This window comes from Enhydra lutris, unplaced genomic scaffold, assembly GCF_002288905.1.
Source record: "Enhydra lutris kenyoni isolate GAN:26980312 unplaced genomic scaffold, ASM228890v2 scaffoldscaffold1, whole genome shotgun sequence".
NCBI lineage: Eukaryota > Metazoa > Chordata > Mammalia > Carnivora > Mustelidae > Enhydra > Enhydra lutris.
The window spans coordinates 77,570,840-77,586,004 of record NW_019154085.1 but is presented as its reverse complement, the minus strand read 5'-3'; the positions used below and the strand labels follow the sequence as shown (position 1 = coordinate 77,586,004).

Genomic DNA, 15,165 nt, shown 5'->3' with positions numbered 1-15,165 from the left:
TGAAGAACTTTGATTTAATATGTTGAAGATAAGTCTATGCTTAAATATCAAACTTTATATTAGAAAGGTTTATTGATTTTTTTTCGTTAGAGTGACTCAAGACCCTAAAAAAAATGGAGAATTTTGGAAAAAGTTATTCCACTATGGACTTCCTCTTTCAAGTTGTTGATAAGGCTCAAAATACTCATTATAACAAGAATTCCAGCAGCATTATAAACACATTTGCTGCTTTTTCTTTAATCTTAACTTTTTTTTTAAAAAAAAGCAATGAATGCAACATTTTGGATTCTTTTTTATTTCATACTATCAAGCCGAATGCAAGACTAAAAAAGTGGTAAGAATAGGTCATCTATAACACAATGCAACTAGTATAATTTCAGAATAAGTTACCTTGAAACTGTCCCACTACTTTTCCCAGATCCTGTGGAATTCATACTTCTTCCTTTCTGATGAAACTGTAGTCTTCTCTCTTTGGCCAAGATATTATTGCTATAAACAAAATTAGACTCTATAAAACCTTATTTTCATAAATGTTCATTTTTGAAAAGAGAACAAACAGCACAGCTACGTACCAGTTTTCAATCTGAGTATCCGTTTCATGGAGGTGGTTGGCTACAGGTAAAAGAATAGATGGAGAGCAGAATTGTTAGTAGGACAGTAACTGTGACATAGTCATCAAGAAAGAAGATTAGCCAAATATTACAGTTAAATGCCTACCATCCCACACTCTTGTCTTGGTTCATTAAATCTGAATCATTAAAAGTCTCACACAGATCAATACAAACAGAACCAGTAACTTCAGGAAATTGTTTTAATTTGTTAGCACTGTGTAAAACAACTCCCTTCACTAAATGTTTAAAATAAAAGACATATAGATAACCAATTAACTTTCTTTAATAGTTTGAAATAAATAAGATACACAGCATCTGTAATAAATGTGGTTCTAATTAATATATTTAAAAGCTGTTATTAAAGAAGACTTTAAGAGCAAAAACATGATTTAGCATTATTTAAGTGTGGCAACAGTATACATAAATTTCCACTGTGCTTTTTTTTTTTTTTTAAAGATTTTATTTATTTATTTGACAGAGAGACAGAGAGAGAGGGAACACAAGCAGGGGGAGTGGGAGAGGGAGAAGCAGGCTTCCCGCCAAGGAAGGAGCCCAATGTGGAACTCGATCCCAGGACCCTGGGATCATGACCTGAGCCAAAGGCAGCCACTTAACGACTGAGCCACCCAGGTGCCCCATCCACTACTTTTTAAAAGGCTAAAAATTCATCCCAGTTACAACCCAATTTTTTATGTATCTACTTTGAAAATTTCTATTCATTTCAAAATAAGTTTTCTTAAGAAGTTACTTTTTAGTTTTATCCTAGACTTAAACAGATAAGTATTGTTAATGTTAAGTTTAAAGTAAGTTAAACTGCCTGCATTTAACTTTTATAGACAAATACAAAGAATGGGAATAATTACAAACACATCTATTTCAGTATGCCAGATTTTTTTTACTTCTGATCTGCAAAGTCATGGTAATTTTTAATATTTCTTTGTACATCCACTCAGAAAGGTGCCTAACATATTGCATTCAATAAATATTTACTGAATGAATGAAAATAATCTTGATATAATTTTCAGTATTACAACATAATATTTCCATTCTTCTCTGGAAACTTCCTTTTAGGTTTTGGTGTCCAATAAACTCAATCAATATGGATGAACAGGCAGAACAGAAATAATTTTTAGGGCAGTGAAAATACACACATGATATAATGACAGATAACATGTCATTATACATTTGTCTAAACCACGGAACATACATGACCAAGAGTGAACCCCAGTGAGAACTATGGACTTCAGGTAATAATGATACCTCATTACAGGTTCATCAATTGTAACAAATGTACCACTCTGGTGGGAGAAGCTGATAATGGGGGAGGCCATGCATATATTTAGGCAGGAAGTACAGGAGAAATCTCTATACCTCCCCCTCAATTTTGTGAACTTAAACCTATTCTAAAAAAAAAAATAAAGTCTAAAAAAATTCCATATCGTGAAATTAAGTCAGATGTCAAAAGTGCTATTTACAAAAACACTGAAATGCATTTTAATAAGGGGCTGACAATATGCTTACTGCACTAATTGGTAAGCAGTAAGTTTAACCTCTTTACAGAGTTTATTCCTTGAAAGCACATTAACTAAAGTAATAAAACCTAATATATTCACATATTCTAGAGCTGAAGATTAGAAGTTTCTAAATAAGTAATCTACCATACAAACTGATTTAAAACAGCAAAAGATCAAGGATATTACATTCAATGGATAAATTCACTAGTCATCATTATAATTTAAGAGATTTACATTTTAAGTTTTTTATAATTTGAAAAGATTTAATAACATTTTTATTTTAATTATTTAATTTAAAAAGATTTAATAAAATCCTCAATTTTTTTTTATAAAAAGCACACATTCATAACCCAGCTACACAGGTACCAATAATCTTCCAATACCAGTAAAATAACAAAATAATAAAAGTGTTTAATTCTACATTGTGGAAAACTTTACTATGAATCTACTGGACTAAATAATAACATCAGTGAAAATTTAAACATGGCACAATGCACTTTTAAAATATTAATGCAGTCTGAAATAGACATCAGCATAATGATTTCTAATTAAATTCTAATAACTCTATTTTGTTTTTGTCCTTTAGTGCTCTAAAAATCTGGAAAAAGAGAAAGGGGAAAAGATAGGAAACACTTGAATACAAAGACAAAGACAGGCCACAGCTGTAAGTCTGACATAAGGCTACCTCATACTAAAAATAAGCTTCAATTTAGTCTTCTCATGTATAAATATTTAAGTTTCCTTCCTTCTGGTAGGGCAATTCTTCCCTCAGTTCTATGACCATTGTTTGCCCCCAAACAGTTCCTTTAACCAATTAAGTCCAAGGAAGACATGAACACTTCACAGTGGTTTTCAGGGCCATTTCTACAAGCATCCTACAAGCTCTGACTAGATTATTAACATATAAAGGCTCTGTAAAATGTGTCTGAGCCATTTTCAAGACCTTTAACTTTGGCTCTGAGGACTGTACACCTGAAAACACTCGTTTTTTTTTTTTGCTTTTTGTTTTATTATTTTTTTTAATTTTAAACCTGTATGAAAATACAGTACTTCCAAACAAATGTACCTTCAGCTCCCAAAGACAAATCATCTTCAAAACTGCCTCCATTTCTCACAAGTACACCTGAAAGAAACATTAGAAGACTCATCCTGGTGTTCTCTTCTTCTAGATCCCCACATGAAATCATAGTTTTAGCTAAAGCAAATTGACCAAGCAAAAAAATAAGATACAATAAAGTATTTCAAACCTGAATGTACTCATCATTCTGATTATATCATTTCAAAAATCAAGTATAAGCTTTACTCTATCCCAAACAAACCATGATTTGCAGCCACGTAAAGTTGTTAAAAGCCCCCATATAGGCTATTTTATACTTACTATGTCTTTGAAGATATTCATTTAGCTAACATCTTATCCAACAGTTTCATGGAAAATCAGATCCTGGAGCAATCATTTCTTTTACCTCCCTTAACAGTCAGGAACTCAAGCTAGACTTTTCTAATACTATAAATGTTTTTTACATGCCTTGCCACTACCTGCACATTCTTGTTGTACTTTGAACTTTAGAATTCTGTCTTGCACAGGTGGTAAAATTTCAGGTGTGGCAATTTCAGTTAATGTAAGCAAAGAAATGCTGCACTAAAGCTGACCCAGTTCACTTACTATTTTTCTTCTATTTCCATACCATATTTCTACATTTCACCAGTCTTCATAATATCTAACTAGACAAAAATATGAGTTTCACCACTGTGGAAATTCAGTAATTTGCTTAAACTATCCACTGTTTATGGTTTATAACAAAGTTTCTTTCTTTTGGCTTTTCTCTCAGAATGGCATAGTTATAAAGTGAACATTACTTTTATAATTTATATATGTATACATTCAATCAAAGGACAAATAAAATAGGGCTCTCATAAAGAGCATATTTAGAAAGGCAACTTTCTCTTACCCTTGAGTGTATTACTGCTTTGCTCATCCAGTGAGGCTCCCAAAGGGGTACTGAAACCACATAAACATATAAACCTTAGTCTTAAAAAGCTATCTGGAGAGTTGTCACTGCACAATTTTACACTTAAAGGATCATAGCCAAGCAAGCTTCTAATCACAGTTTAACTCTCCTCCCCAAACACAAAAGGAATGCAAGTGTATTACATAAGTAATATCCTACTAAGTAAGCAAACACCTATCCTCAAGTCAGTTCACCAGGAATGATTTAATCACAAATTTGATCTGCCAACAGTTAAGAGCAAGAACTATAATTACAAATGATATGAATTAGCATTTTCTTTACAAAAACAGAAAAAAAGAATGTCAGCAGGCATTAAGAAAATGTCTGCTCCCTTCAATCCTTTCCCTAGAAACAGGAAACAGAATTAAAAGAAAACAAATCTTTACTTTAATAAAATTTTAAAGTCAGAGTCTAGTTAGAAATAAGGCTCAACAGTTTTTTTAAAACATCATCTGTTAAACCTATCACCAGCATTTTAGAGCATTGCTCAGTGCGTCCCTTACTCCAACTATCTTTTTTGGTCTAAATGGAGAAGTTTAAGATTTTTTTTTTCTGTTTTTAAACTATGAAACATACATAAATTCATTTAACTCTAAAAACTAAAAAGTCGGCTTGAGAATCAACCTTAGAAGCAGCCATTGCTAAAATTCTTTCACATTCTTTCTGTTCAAACACAGATAACTTAGAAATCTTTTTCTAATGTGAAAATGAAAATATTTTTCATTTCTTTCTCAAAACTAAATTATATTAAGAAACTTGTTTTATTTTGAAAGTTCTGTTTTGTGATTTGAACCTTTCATCAGTAACAGTTTATACCTGTTAAAAATTCACAATCAGGTATGAGATCATAAAAATATCAGTCTCAAAAAATATTACTGAAATGACGATTTAATGTTAAAACTTTCTGCAAGCAAATATACAAGCAGTGGCAGTTCTTTGAAAATGAGTGCTTCTGAAATGTAAAAGAACCTGAACAGCTACCATAAAGACAATAAAAAATTTTGAGCTAAGTTTTTTCATATATTTTAATAAAACTGGAATTTATGCCTTTATAAAGTCCTTCTTGCCTGGGCTAGTTTCTTAGGACAAAACACTGTATTACTCCTTCTGCAGATTTCTCTACGGGTGGGTGCAGTAACAGAAAATGGCAAATAAAGAGAGTATAACTGCCATTCTCCTTCCGAAACAAGTTTCTCACTCTTAAAACTGCTCTCTTCCTAATTCTCTCAAAAACTATCCTTTCTTAGATGTTATTTCAAGCAATTTATTTCCACTTAGTCAAAAAAAATGATTATCAAAATAAAGATCCCCCTTTAAAGGAATGACAAATGGTATCTTTATTCAGGACATGGACAGCAATAAGAAAAAAAAAAGTAAGAATGTATCAAGGGGGAAAAGGTAGCTTTAGATCACTTATAATGTATAAAGTAGGTAGTTGCCTAACTCTGAAAAGGATCCTAAACTTATAGGGGAAAAAAAAAAAAAACCAAAAAAACTAGAGTTGCATATATCCTAGTAGTCAAATCGGTGATAATATAGCTACCATTACAAGACAATTTATTCTAGCTTTCCCAGGTACAAATGAATGCCCCTTTTTGTACAAAATAGGCGCAACTGTAAGGAATAAGAAGGAAATCTACACAGGAAACCTATGAGGGAAGGAGCAGCAAATTACAGAATCTGCCTACATAAAATTAGCAATAAAACTTTTGGAATTTTCAGAGATGGTTTGTCTGATGAATACCATTTGCCTCCTGCATTTATCTTACAAGATAAATGTACTGTCTACTTGATATGATCGCATATAATCTTAATTCCTATACATCATAAAATAAACACAATGTGATTTTTCTCTTGCTGTTAAACATTATTTTTGATTCATCTTTAGAGAGAAGGTCCATATACTTCTTCCTATCTCTAAGGGTCTAAGACACCCCCAATGAAGGTTAAGGAGTTTTGTACTGAAAAGTGCTTTTTAATTCATAAAATTACTCAAAAATCCAGGTAACTCATCAAAACAGGACATCAATGGAGTAGTGGCCAATATTTTATCTGTGTTTAGGGAAGAAAAATAAGTTGGCATATATAAAAATCACTTCTCCTTCCTCCAAAATACATTTCCCTACTCTGTAGGTACCTGAACAAAAGATTAAGAAAAGCCCAAAATAAGATGGCAAATATATGCAGAAACAAACACCTTAACTGAATTAAAAAGTAATATTCTTCATATGAGATTTTACAAATAAGAAATAAACTGGAAAAAATTTAAAATATAAAACAAGCCCTTTTTTACTGTAGTAAGATTTACTTGCAATATAATTCATCTCCTCTTGTACTTTATCAAAAATTTGTACCAGTTGCCAAAGCACGTAGCATGTAGTTAGATTTATGCCATTTGAATGCCTTCAAAGCTCTATTTCCCCTCGTGCATTCCAGTGCCATTTAACAAATGCACATCCAAGGAGTAAACTTCAAGAACAAAGCTAGCTGGTTTTATAGCTGTCCAAATAGAATTAAGAAACAAAAGTAAAATCAAAGCCCAGTTCGTGTTGTTAAGTAAATTAAATTCATCTAAAACACATTTGAAAGGGAAATAATTCCATGCCAGATATGCAGATGTCAAAACAAAGGCAAAATAAAATACTGTGTGAAATGTGAAAATCCTTTCGAATAAAAACAAGGCAAGAATAATAACACTGCATGATTATTTGTTTCAGGTCTCTGATCTCTGATGCTAACATCATGCACAGGGGCTGAAGTCCTAACAACTGTAAAGTCAACACTGTCACCAAATAATCAGCGGTCACAGCACTCCATTTCTAATCTTTTGGAGGAGGAAACTATCCGCCAGCTCACTTTCCGGCTTATAGCTCGCAACGGCCACGGGACCCACAGCAGCTGCGGCCCTAGTGACTCCGCTCGGGAGTGCCATCTCCGCGGATCTCCCTCTGGGACGCGAGCCGCGAAAGCGAACACTCACCGGCAGTCCTTGAGCCATATCGCAATCTTCTCGTTGGGCACGTTTCCTGCGGGGCAGAGTGAGGGGACAGCTCGTTACCAACCCCAGGGGTACTCCCACCGCGGGGTCAACCTGAACACTCCCATGTAGGAAAATCTACTGAGGGTAAATGCAGCCTAAGCAACATGTCTTAGTGTCCAGCTGAAGGGAAACGAGATGGCACCGGGGTGTCTGTGTTGACTCTGGAGACATCCCGCCAAGCGCACGCATTTTAAGTTCCAATGTGTCCCCTCTCCCCCGGGTTATCAAGCTCTGGAGGATCTTCCAGAACTCACAGCAGTCGCCCAGGGCGCACGAGACTTTCCCCCGCCCGCCAGCCTGCACCTCCCGGAGTCCTCCGCCCGCCGGGGCTCGGCCGGGTGCACAGACCTCTTCCCGCCGCCGCCGGCAGCTTCGCGCCCGGGAGGTCCTCCTCGTCGTCCTCGTCCTCGTCCTGCGTCGTCGCTTCTGTGGACAGGTCCTCCGTTTCCGACGCCTGCCAGGAGCCGCGGCACTTGGCCCAGGCCTTCCTCCTGCGACTCGCCACTTGCCACTCCAGTTCCTCCTCCGCCTCCGCCGACGCGACCAGAGGCCGGTCCATGGCCGCACCGGGGGCTCCGCTGCCGGAGCCTGAGTGAGACACGGCGGCGGCGGGGACCCCCCCGCCCCTGCTGTCAGCGCCCAGCCGGGCTGGGGGCCCCGGGAAGCGGGAGCGGGCGCGGGAGGGGGCGGAGGAGGAGGAGAAGAAGGAGGAGGAGAAGGAGGAGGAGGGGACGGGAGGGAGGGAGGGAAGGAAAGGGAGGGAGGGGGCAGAGGGCCGGCGCTTCACATGTAGCCGGCCCGGCGCGGCGCGGGAGCGCGAGTGGCTCGAGCGAGCGCGGCTGAGAACGAGCGCCGGCCGGCCCGCCCGGGTCCCGCTCCCCGCCCCCAGGCCCCCGCCTTCCGCCTCCTCCCGACAAGCCAGGGGCCCGGTCTGCCGCGGCGCGTCTGCGCGCCCCTCCTTCGGCGGCGTCCCACGCCCCCTTCCGGCCGGGGGCGCGCGGGGCGGAGCGTGGCGCGGCGCGCGCGGAGTGGGGTGCCGGGTCCTTCTCGCCTTGGCCTGCGGAGTGGGCGAGATTTGTTTGCTTGTTTGTTTGTTAGCCATCTTTGTTTCCTGTCAACTTCTCTCGCAGAAAACCTGTGGGAAGGCCAAGCGCCGCTCTTCACCGCTTCAAAACAAGTGTCGGCTTAGGCTCGCGGACTTAACTCAAGCCCAAGGAGGTTGAAGATGAAAGAAACGCGCATAATTGGTATTTGTCAAAATGTCAAACTGGAGAAGACCAAACTTCGTGAAGTGCTACTTTCATGCTTAAGAAAGTTATTTATCGTGGTTTTGTTATGTATGAAAGTGAATTGAGAGTGTTTAATCTGAAATTCCACAGTGAAGTTGGACATAAAGATGAAGGAAAATGGAGCAAGGAATGGCTAGGAAAGTGTAGAAGTATTTGCTTGGATTTTGGTGTTTAAAGATGCTTCAAGAAACAAATGATGTTAAAGTTCAGAACTCTTTTAAAAATGCGGTTGGTCATCCTCCTCCCCTACCCCCTTTTAAATCTCATTTAGTATAAAGACTAAAATCCTATTCAAATATCACACACCGACTTATGATGGTTTACCAATATCTACAAGATCACATCAAAAATCAAAACTAACTTTCCAAAACCACCATTATATTCTGGGCCTATGTAATGTATGTACTGTGAAAATAGAAGGGGTGCTAGAACACTGATACTAGAATCTCGTTGTCTTGAAACTTCACTTTATTCTTTCTTTGAATCTTAAAAGACTTTCCAGTCTTCAAGAGTCTGATAGCAAAATGCCCCTAACAATGTAATGGCTCTTCAGAATAGGCTAGAGCCTAGTCCCCTATAGGGAAGGTAAGCAAGAGAGAAAGGGAAGTAGCTGGAGAGGAGGCTCTGAAAGGGGTGGTCAAAAGCCACACACAACAAAATATGCTGTATTCACATTTTCATTCTGGGCCCTGACGGATACCACCATTTTCATTTGGGGCTCTCAGCTTCAACTCCATTATCCCCACGTGCTGTTGCTGTCTCTATGTCCTTGCATCTCAGTTTATTGCTGTTCTTTCTGTCCTATACTTTCATGAATTTCAAGATCCGAGTCAGAACTTTTCCTCAACCACATCTTTCCACCACTTCTGGTCATATCTCTCCCACAATCTCCTGATACACAACTAAATGCCTAGGTCACTTATGTTGAGACTGAATTGTGTAATAAATAATATGACTGGCCTTTGAGGGTGTATGTTTGACTTCCCAGCCACACTGTAAACTGTGAGAGATTAAAGAACATTATTCTGTATTCTTCTTGTACTCTCTATACTTCCAGTACAGTGCTAATCCCACCAGGAATGATGACTTCTGTTGAGGTACATGTTCTGTTCTTTATGTTCTTCTGGATGGACAAATGGATAAAGTATTTGCTACATGTTGTTTTTCTAAGGTCTAATTTTTTTTTCAACTTTTTTTTTTAGACTGAAAGAACGTGCACATGCTAGAATGAGGGTAGGGTCAGATGGAGAGTGAGACTCTTAAGCAGGCTCTGCTACCAGCACAGAACCCGTTGGGGCTGGATCTCACCACCCTGAGATCATGACCTGAACTGAAATTAAGAGTCTGGCATTTAACTAACTGAACCACCCAGGTACCCCTCTAAGGCCTATTATTTTTTATTTAGCTTTGTTGTTTAAATACTTTTAGACAGCAAAGAAGTTTTAAGAAAGGCAACAGTGAACCATATTTTAAATTTAAAAACCAACCACCAGAGTCAAGCAATAAAGAAAGGGGTAGGGGGGATGCCAGCAGGTAACCTTAGAATTGAATATAGAGGGGCACCTGGGTGGCTCAGTGGGCTAAAGCCTCTGCCTTCGGCTCAGGTCATGGTCTCAGGGTCCTGGGATCGAGCCCCGCATCGGGTTCTCTCTGCTCGGCAGGGAGCCTGCTTCCCCCTCTCTCTCTGCCTGCCTCTCTACTTGTGATCTCTCTGTGTCAAATAAATAAATAAAATCTTTAAAAAAAAAAAAAGAATTGAATATAGAAATTGTTGAATCTCCAATAGCACAATTGTATGTTTTCTTCTACATGGAAATTTTTAATGCAAAATGTTGAGGATACAGAAGTAGTTGGGAAGGAAATCCTTGAAATAGCAAGCTATTTTGAAACGTAAAGGGTTTTAACTGCATTCTCGACTTTGAAATTTTAAAAAATGCCCAAGGTGTTTCATTTATTTAGCAATGAATGCCATATCACACATGAAAAGAGTCTTGCTATTTGGTTATTCAAGGATTTTCCCCCTCAAAAGTACTGTATTTAGACCAACTGCAAATCCACACTGCAGAAGCTCTGCATAAAGAATAATGTCTGATTCACTTATGCTTACAAGGTAGAGGAATAGACAAATTTATATAAAATGTGGATAATTCCATTCAGCAAGTTGTAGTGGAAACATTAGGGTGTTTGGTGTCAGACTGAAGTTTGAAATCTGTCTCTGTGTCTTTCTAGTTTTATGGCCCAAGGCAAGACAGCTATTATCTCTGGCCATCACATTCCTCATCTGTGAAATAGCAATCATGATAACAACCTTCCTAAACTGATGTGAGCATCACATGGAATCACATGGAAGTAGATGCTCAGGATAGCTGCTGGAATTGTTATATTGCAGAAGGCAAAAATCAATTCTATAATAAGGGGATTGTTCTTATACTGGTAAGTGACACCTACATGCTAATGCAGATGAATTTTTTTAAATGGCATAATTTCAGGCCAGGACAGAAAACATACTCTGGTTAGACAGTTTTAAATGGAGAAGCTTATATCAGAAATGATACATTTTGCTCAGTTTAATTACTTTAATTATTTTTTGTTTTTTCAGATCTTAACAAATGCCTCAAAATTACTAAACAAGATTTGCTATTGGTTAAGCTAAGGCATTTTGTTCTAGTTATTGCATTGTTTGTTCAATAATATTTATGTAATCAAAATTTTATGCATCAAAATTTAATGATAGAGTGATCGGAAAGTGGTAGCATTGCAGTTTACCAAATTTTCAGCCCTTATTAAGACAAAAGGGAGCTGGGAGGTATCAGATAAGTAGAATTGCAGATTAAATAAACAGAGCAGCATTTTTTTATTTCAGTAGGATTGCCTGAGAAAGAATTCTGTATGAAAGAAGTTTGGAAAACACTATATATTATATTCCCACCTCTTACAACCAAATCCAGTCACAATAATGTAAAAGACTTGAGAAGTAAATTCTCAAGATTTATTGGGAAAAAAGAAGAAAGCTGGTTAACTTCATTTTACCCAGTATTTCTAAAATTCATTTGAACATGAAATCTTTTGGGCCTGCTCAGTATAGCTATTAACATTTTCAGGGATACCAGTGGAATAATTTGCAACAGGATAAAAGAGGATAAAAGGAAAATATTATTCAATGACTGAAATCTTTGAAAATAAATCTTGGTTTATTTACAATAAAGGTTTATTTACAAACCATATAAATGAACAATGAGGAAAGGTGGTTAGTCTAATTTGAGATTTTTTTCTGATATATTTCTTTAAGTCAGTATTAGTCATGAAAGTATTTCTAGTTGTATATATTTTAAAGTAATAAAATTCATTTGTATAGTCTATAACTTGAACCTATTATTTATCCTTAGGGTTTTTCCACATTAGGAAGAATTTAGGGAGTATTATACTAGTTCATTATCCTCCTAAGTAAGCATTAATATAGCATAATAATCTGCTATTTTGATTTCCCTTATTTTCTCAAGTACACACCAGAAGAAGAAGCAGGTGTTAATACCACTGGAACTTTGCCTTGCAGATTATTTACATAATCTGGGTAAATTTACATACTTTCTAATTTGTACATGTTAAAAACATGTCATTTTATCATCCATTTCACTGTCTTCAGATCACAATTTCTTCAGTTTGTCACATAATGCTAAATATACCTTCTCCATGGTAAAACCTTGTAGATAGCTTGTGTTTTTTTCCCCCAGTGGCTCAATTCTTTGGTGTTTCTGAGCAACAGGTAAGAATAGCTCATCTATTCTTCATCAACAATTGACTGAAGCAAGATTATGTAACAGAGTAAGCTTTATTTGGTCTGTTTCATGAATTCATGAAAATTTAGATCAGTCCTTTTCTCTTTTTCTTTTCAGTTCTGCCTTAAATATTGTTTTAAAGATCTCTGACATTTTCAAACATAAAATCTTTTGAAGAGGCACATCTATCAGTATTAAATACTCAGTTTATGCCACTTGATATTAAACATTTTTATGCTGACATAACAAAACAAGGCGATGTCATTATTCCATTTCCTAGTTTTAACACTGTCCTATCTTATGATCAATGTCTTGATAGATATATTCTTCCTATTTTAAGATTGATTTGTGGCTTATATCACATATATTATTATTCCCTATTTGAAGCCATTTAGCACTTTAAAAAGTTTCACAATGCATATATTTGGAATTATATATTCACATGTAAATTTTCCTACCTCATTTTATAAGAATCAGAAGAGGTTGGTGACTACATAAACCATATCTAATACTAATGTATCTTTAAAAGCTTTAAATGGTACTGACCTCATAGACAGTTCTTTAACACACACACATACATGCACACATACACAATGTCTTTTTTAAAAATAATTCTTATGTGTACCTAAACCTGAATAAATATAAACTGCACTGCCTCTCCCACATTTCCCTTCTCTAATCTCCGTTCTGCAGCTCCTTCATGCCCATCTCAGAACAAACACAATCTGCATTCAGAACAGAACCGTTTACAAGTTCAATGGAGTTATTTTGGGTGAGTCATTGAAAACACAGTACAAAACCTTTCCTCACTCACCAGAAATGCATTTTTAAAATAAAGCCAAAGTGAACAAGGCTTGGCAAGTTTGAGGGTGGACAAAATGGGGAGAGAGCAGGATTTCTGCCAGACTCAGACAGGATTTTGCTAAACTATTTTTGTCTATTCCTTACATTCAACTCTACCAATTTTTCTTACCATATAACCAAAAAGTATAAGATTGAGCAGGTGGGACATCAAAACACAAACATTTCAGTTCAACTACCACTGTGATACTGAGTAGAACCAGCAGATCCCTTATATCTTAGCATCAGTTAAGTCCCCCTTTTTGTCATTCTTTAATTCAGAAGCTATAAGATGTATCCACTGAATAATCTTCTTATTCTAATTAAATCAATTTTGACAAATTAATAATAATTATAGGCAGTTTTTAGAAAGTTGTATATAAATTCGGTAAACAATTCTTTAAAATTGCTAAAATAAGAGAAGTTACATGAGAGTTAATTAAACAATAAAATATTAAAGGAAATAGAGCTATAGAGACAGAAAATAATAAGCTAGTTCCTAAAAAAAAAAACTTTTGAAATTGAATTAATATAATGAAAGTCTATACAAATGGCTTGATACATTTTAGATATTTAACAATCAGGTATTCAAGATTTATGAATCAGTATAGATTCTTCTTTATCTATCTATATAACATATTACTCACCCTTTATCCTGCAGAGAACTTTCTAGCAGAAATACAAGTAATTACTCTTCCACAACTTGGTACAAATCAGTTGAGGTTCACATCTCATGAATGAGGAGAAACCTAGAAAGAATCAGTAAGGAGAGATTCTTAAACCTATAATGATAATTCAGAATTCCTTTGCTATAAAATTTGATAGTCCATGAAAGCCACCTTTAACACAGGTTGATCCAGAAAGTTACTTTGTGGTAACTGACACAGCCTGTAGGCGGCCCTATGGTTAGAATTGTTCACAAAGGGTCTATCTCTAAGCTATGGGACAATCCAGGTTCTACTAGATGGAACTATGCAAATGTTCTCCTTGAACTCCCTGTAAATTATCAGTTTACACAAGTCAGGGTGACAATTATGGGTTAAAAGGAATGAAAACTCTGTGTTTAAAATTAATCTGGCTATGAAAGCACTAGGGTCATAATAAACAAACACATATTTCCTGCTGTAGTTTAAGAGCATAGCCAAGAACTCTGGTTTCCCACATTTGGGGAATTTTTTCCTTTTCTTTTATGGTTAGGCAATTGTTTTTAAATTATAAAATAAGTACTTATACAGCCTTCAAAGCTTATCTCAACAATCTAAGAATGATTTTATCACATATAGTTGTATTTAAATATAATCAACAAATGATCAAAAGTTAAAGGGACTAAATATCTATTGATGGGAACCCAAAACTAAGAACTTCCCCACAATCTTATTTCAAATCAAACAGAAAAATGAAGAAAACTTCCATTAAATTTCTTCGTAGCAGGCAAGAAAGGTAGCATATTTGGCCTGGATTACATTAGCACTAAATCAAACAGCTTAAAGTTATGTCTATTAATAGGTTGTTATTATATAAAAGAACTACAGGGTAAAGGTCAACACACAGGTTGTTTTGGTTAATTTTTTAAAAATCCCCTGAGCTGGTGTCTTTCCAATTTTTTTACTAGTCAGCCAAGTTGGCACCTTAAAAACCTTTAAATACTGTAACTATAAGAGTGCTGATACTCAGTTTGGAGAGATGCTGTTAGAAGAGCAATTATTTCAGTGGACCCAAGGAAACAACAATGTTGAAAGTGGATACGTTTGATTGAGCACTTGCTTTGTGCAGACACTGTACTTTTAGGGCTGGATTTATAGTGTTCCCTTTAATACAACAACACTATAAGGGCTTGTATTATTCTCACTTTACAGTCAGGGAAACTGAGCTTCAGAGAGGTTAATTCTTGCCCCAGGCCATGTACTAGTAAATGGCAGCTTAGAACCAGGACTTTTCCCCTGCAAAGTCTATGCTCTCACCTAAGATGTGTGACTGTCACCTAGTATTCCAGATCCACTGTTAGAGAAACATTAGTAACCACTTACTCTCTTCCGACTGAGGAGATTCTTCCCCTGTAGCTGATGGACAGAGGGTCAGTGTGACT

The 15,165-nt window shown here is 36.6% G+C and overlaps 1 protein-coding gene across 4 annotated transcripts in view; it reads right to left on the bottom strand.

Moving 5' to 3' along the window:
• The window catches only part of LOC111144336 (sperm specific antigen 2), a 37,784-nt gene extending 29,940 nt beyond the window's left edge, over positions 1–7,844 (bottom strand). For all 4 annotated transcript variants that reach the window (XM_022498602.1, XM_022498594.1, XM_022498617.1 and 1 more), the window contains exons 1-6: positions 7,523–7,844; positions 7,115–7,160; positions 4,075–4,124; positions 3,192–3,248; positions 573–612; positions 391–489 (exon numbers count right to left, since the gene is read on the bottom strand). In XM_022498602.1, the coding sequence (XP_022354310.1) occupies positions 391–489; positions 573–612; positions 3,192–3,248; positions 4,075–4,124; positions 7,115–7,160; positions 7,523–7,733 (503 nt within the window). In that variant the 5' untranslated portion in view covers positions 7,734–7,844. The remainder of the gene's footprint in view (positions 1–390; positions 490–572; positions 613–3,191; positions 3,249–4,074; positions 4,125–7,114; positions 7,161–7,522) is intronic.
• Between the last annotated feature and the right edge of the window lie 7,321 nt (positions 7,845–15,165).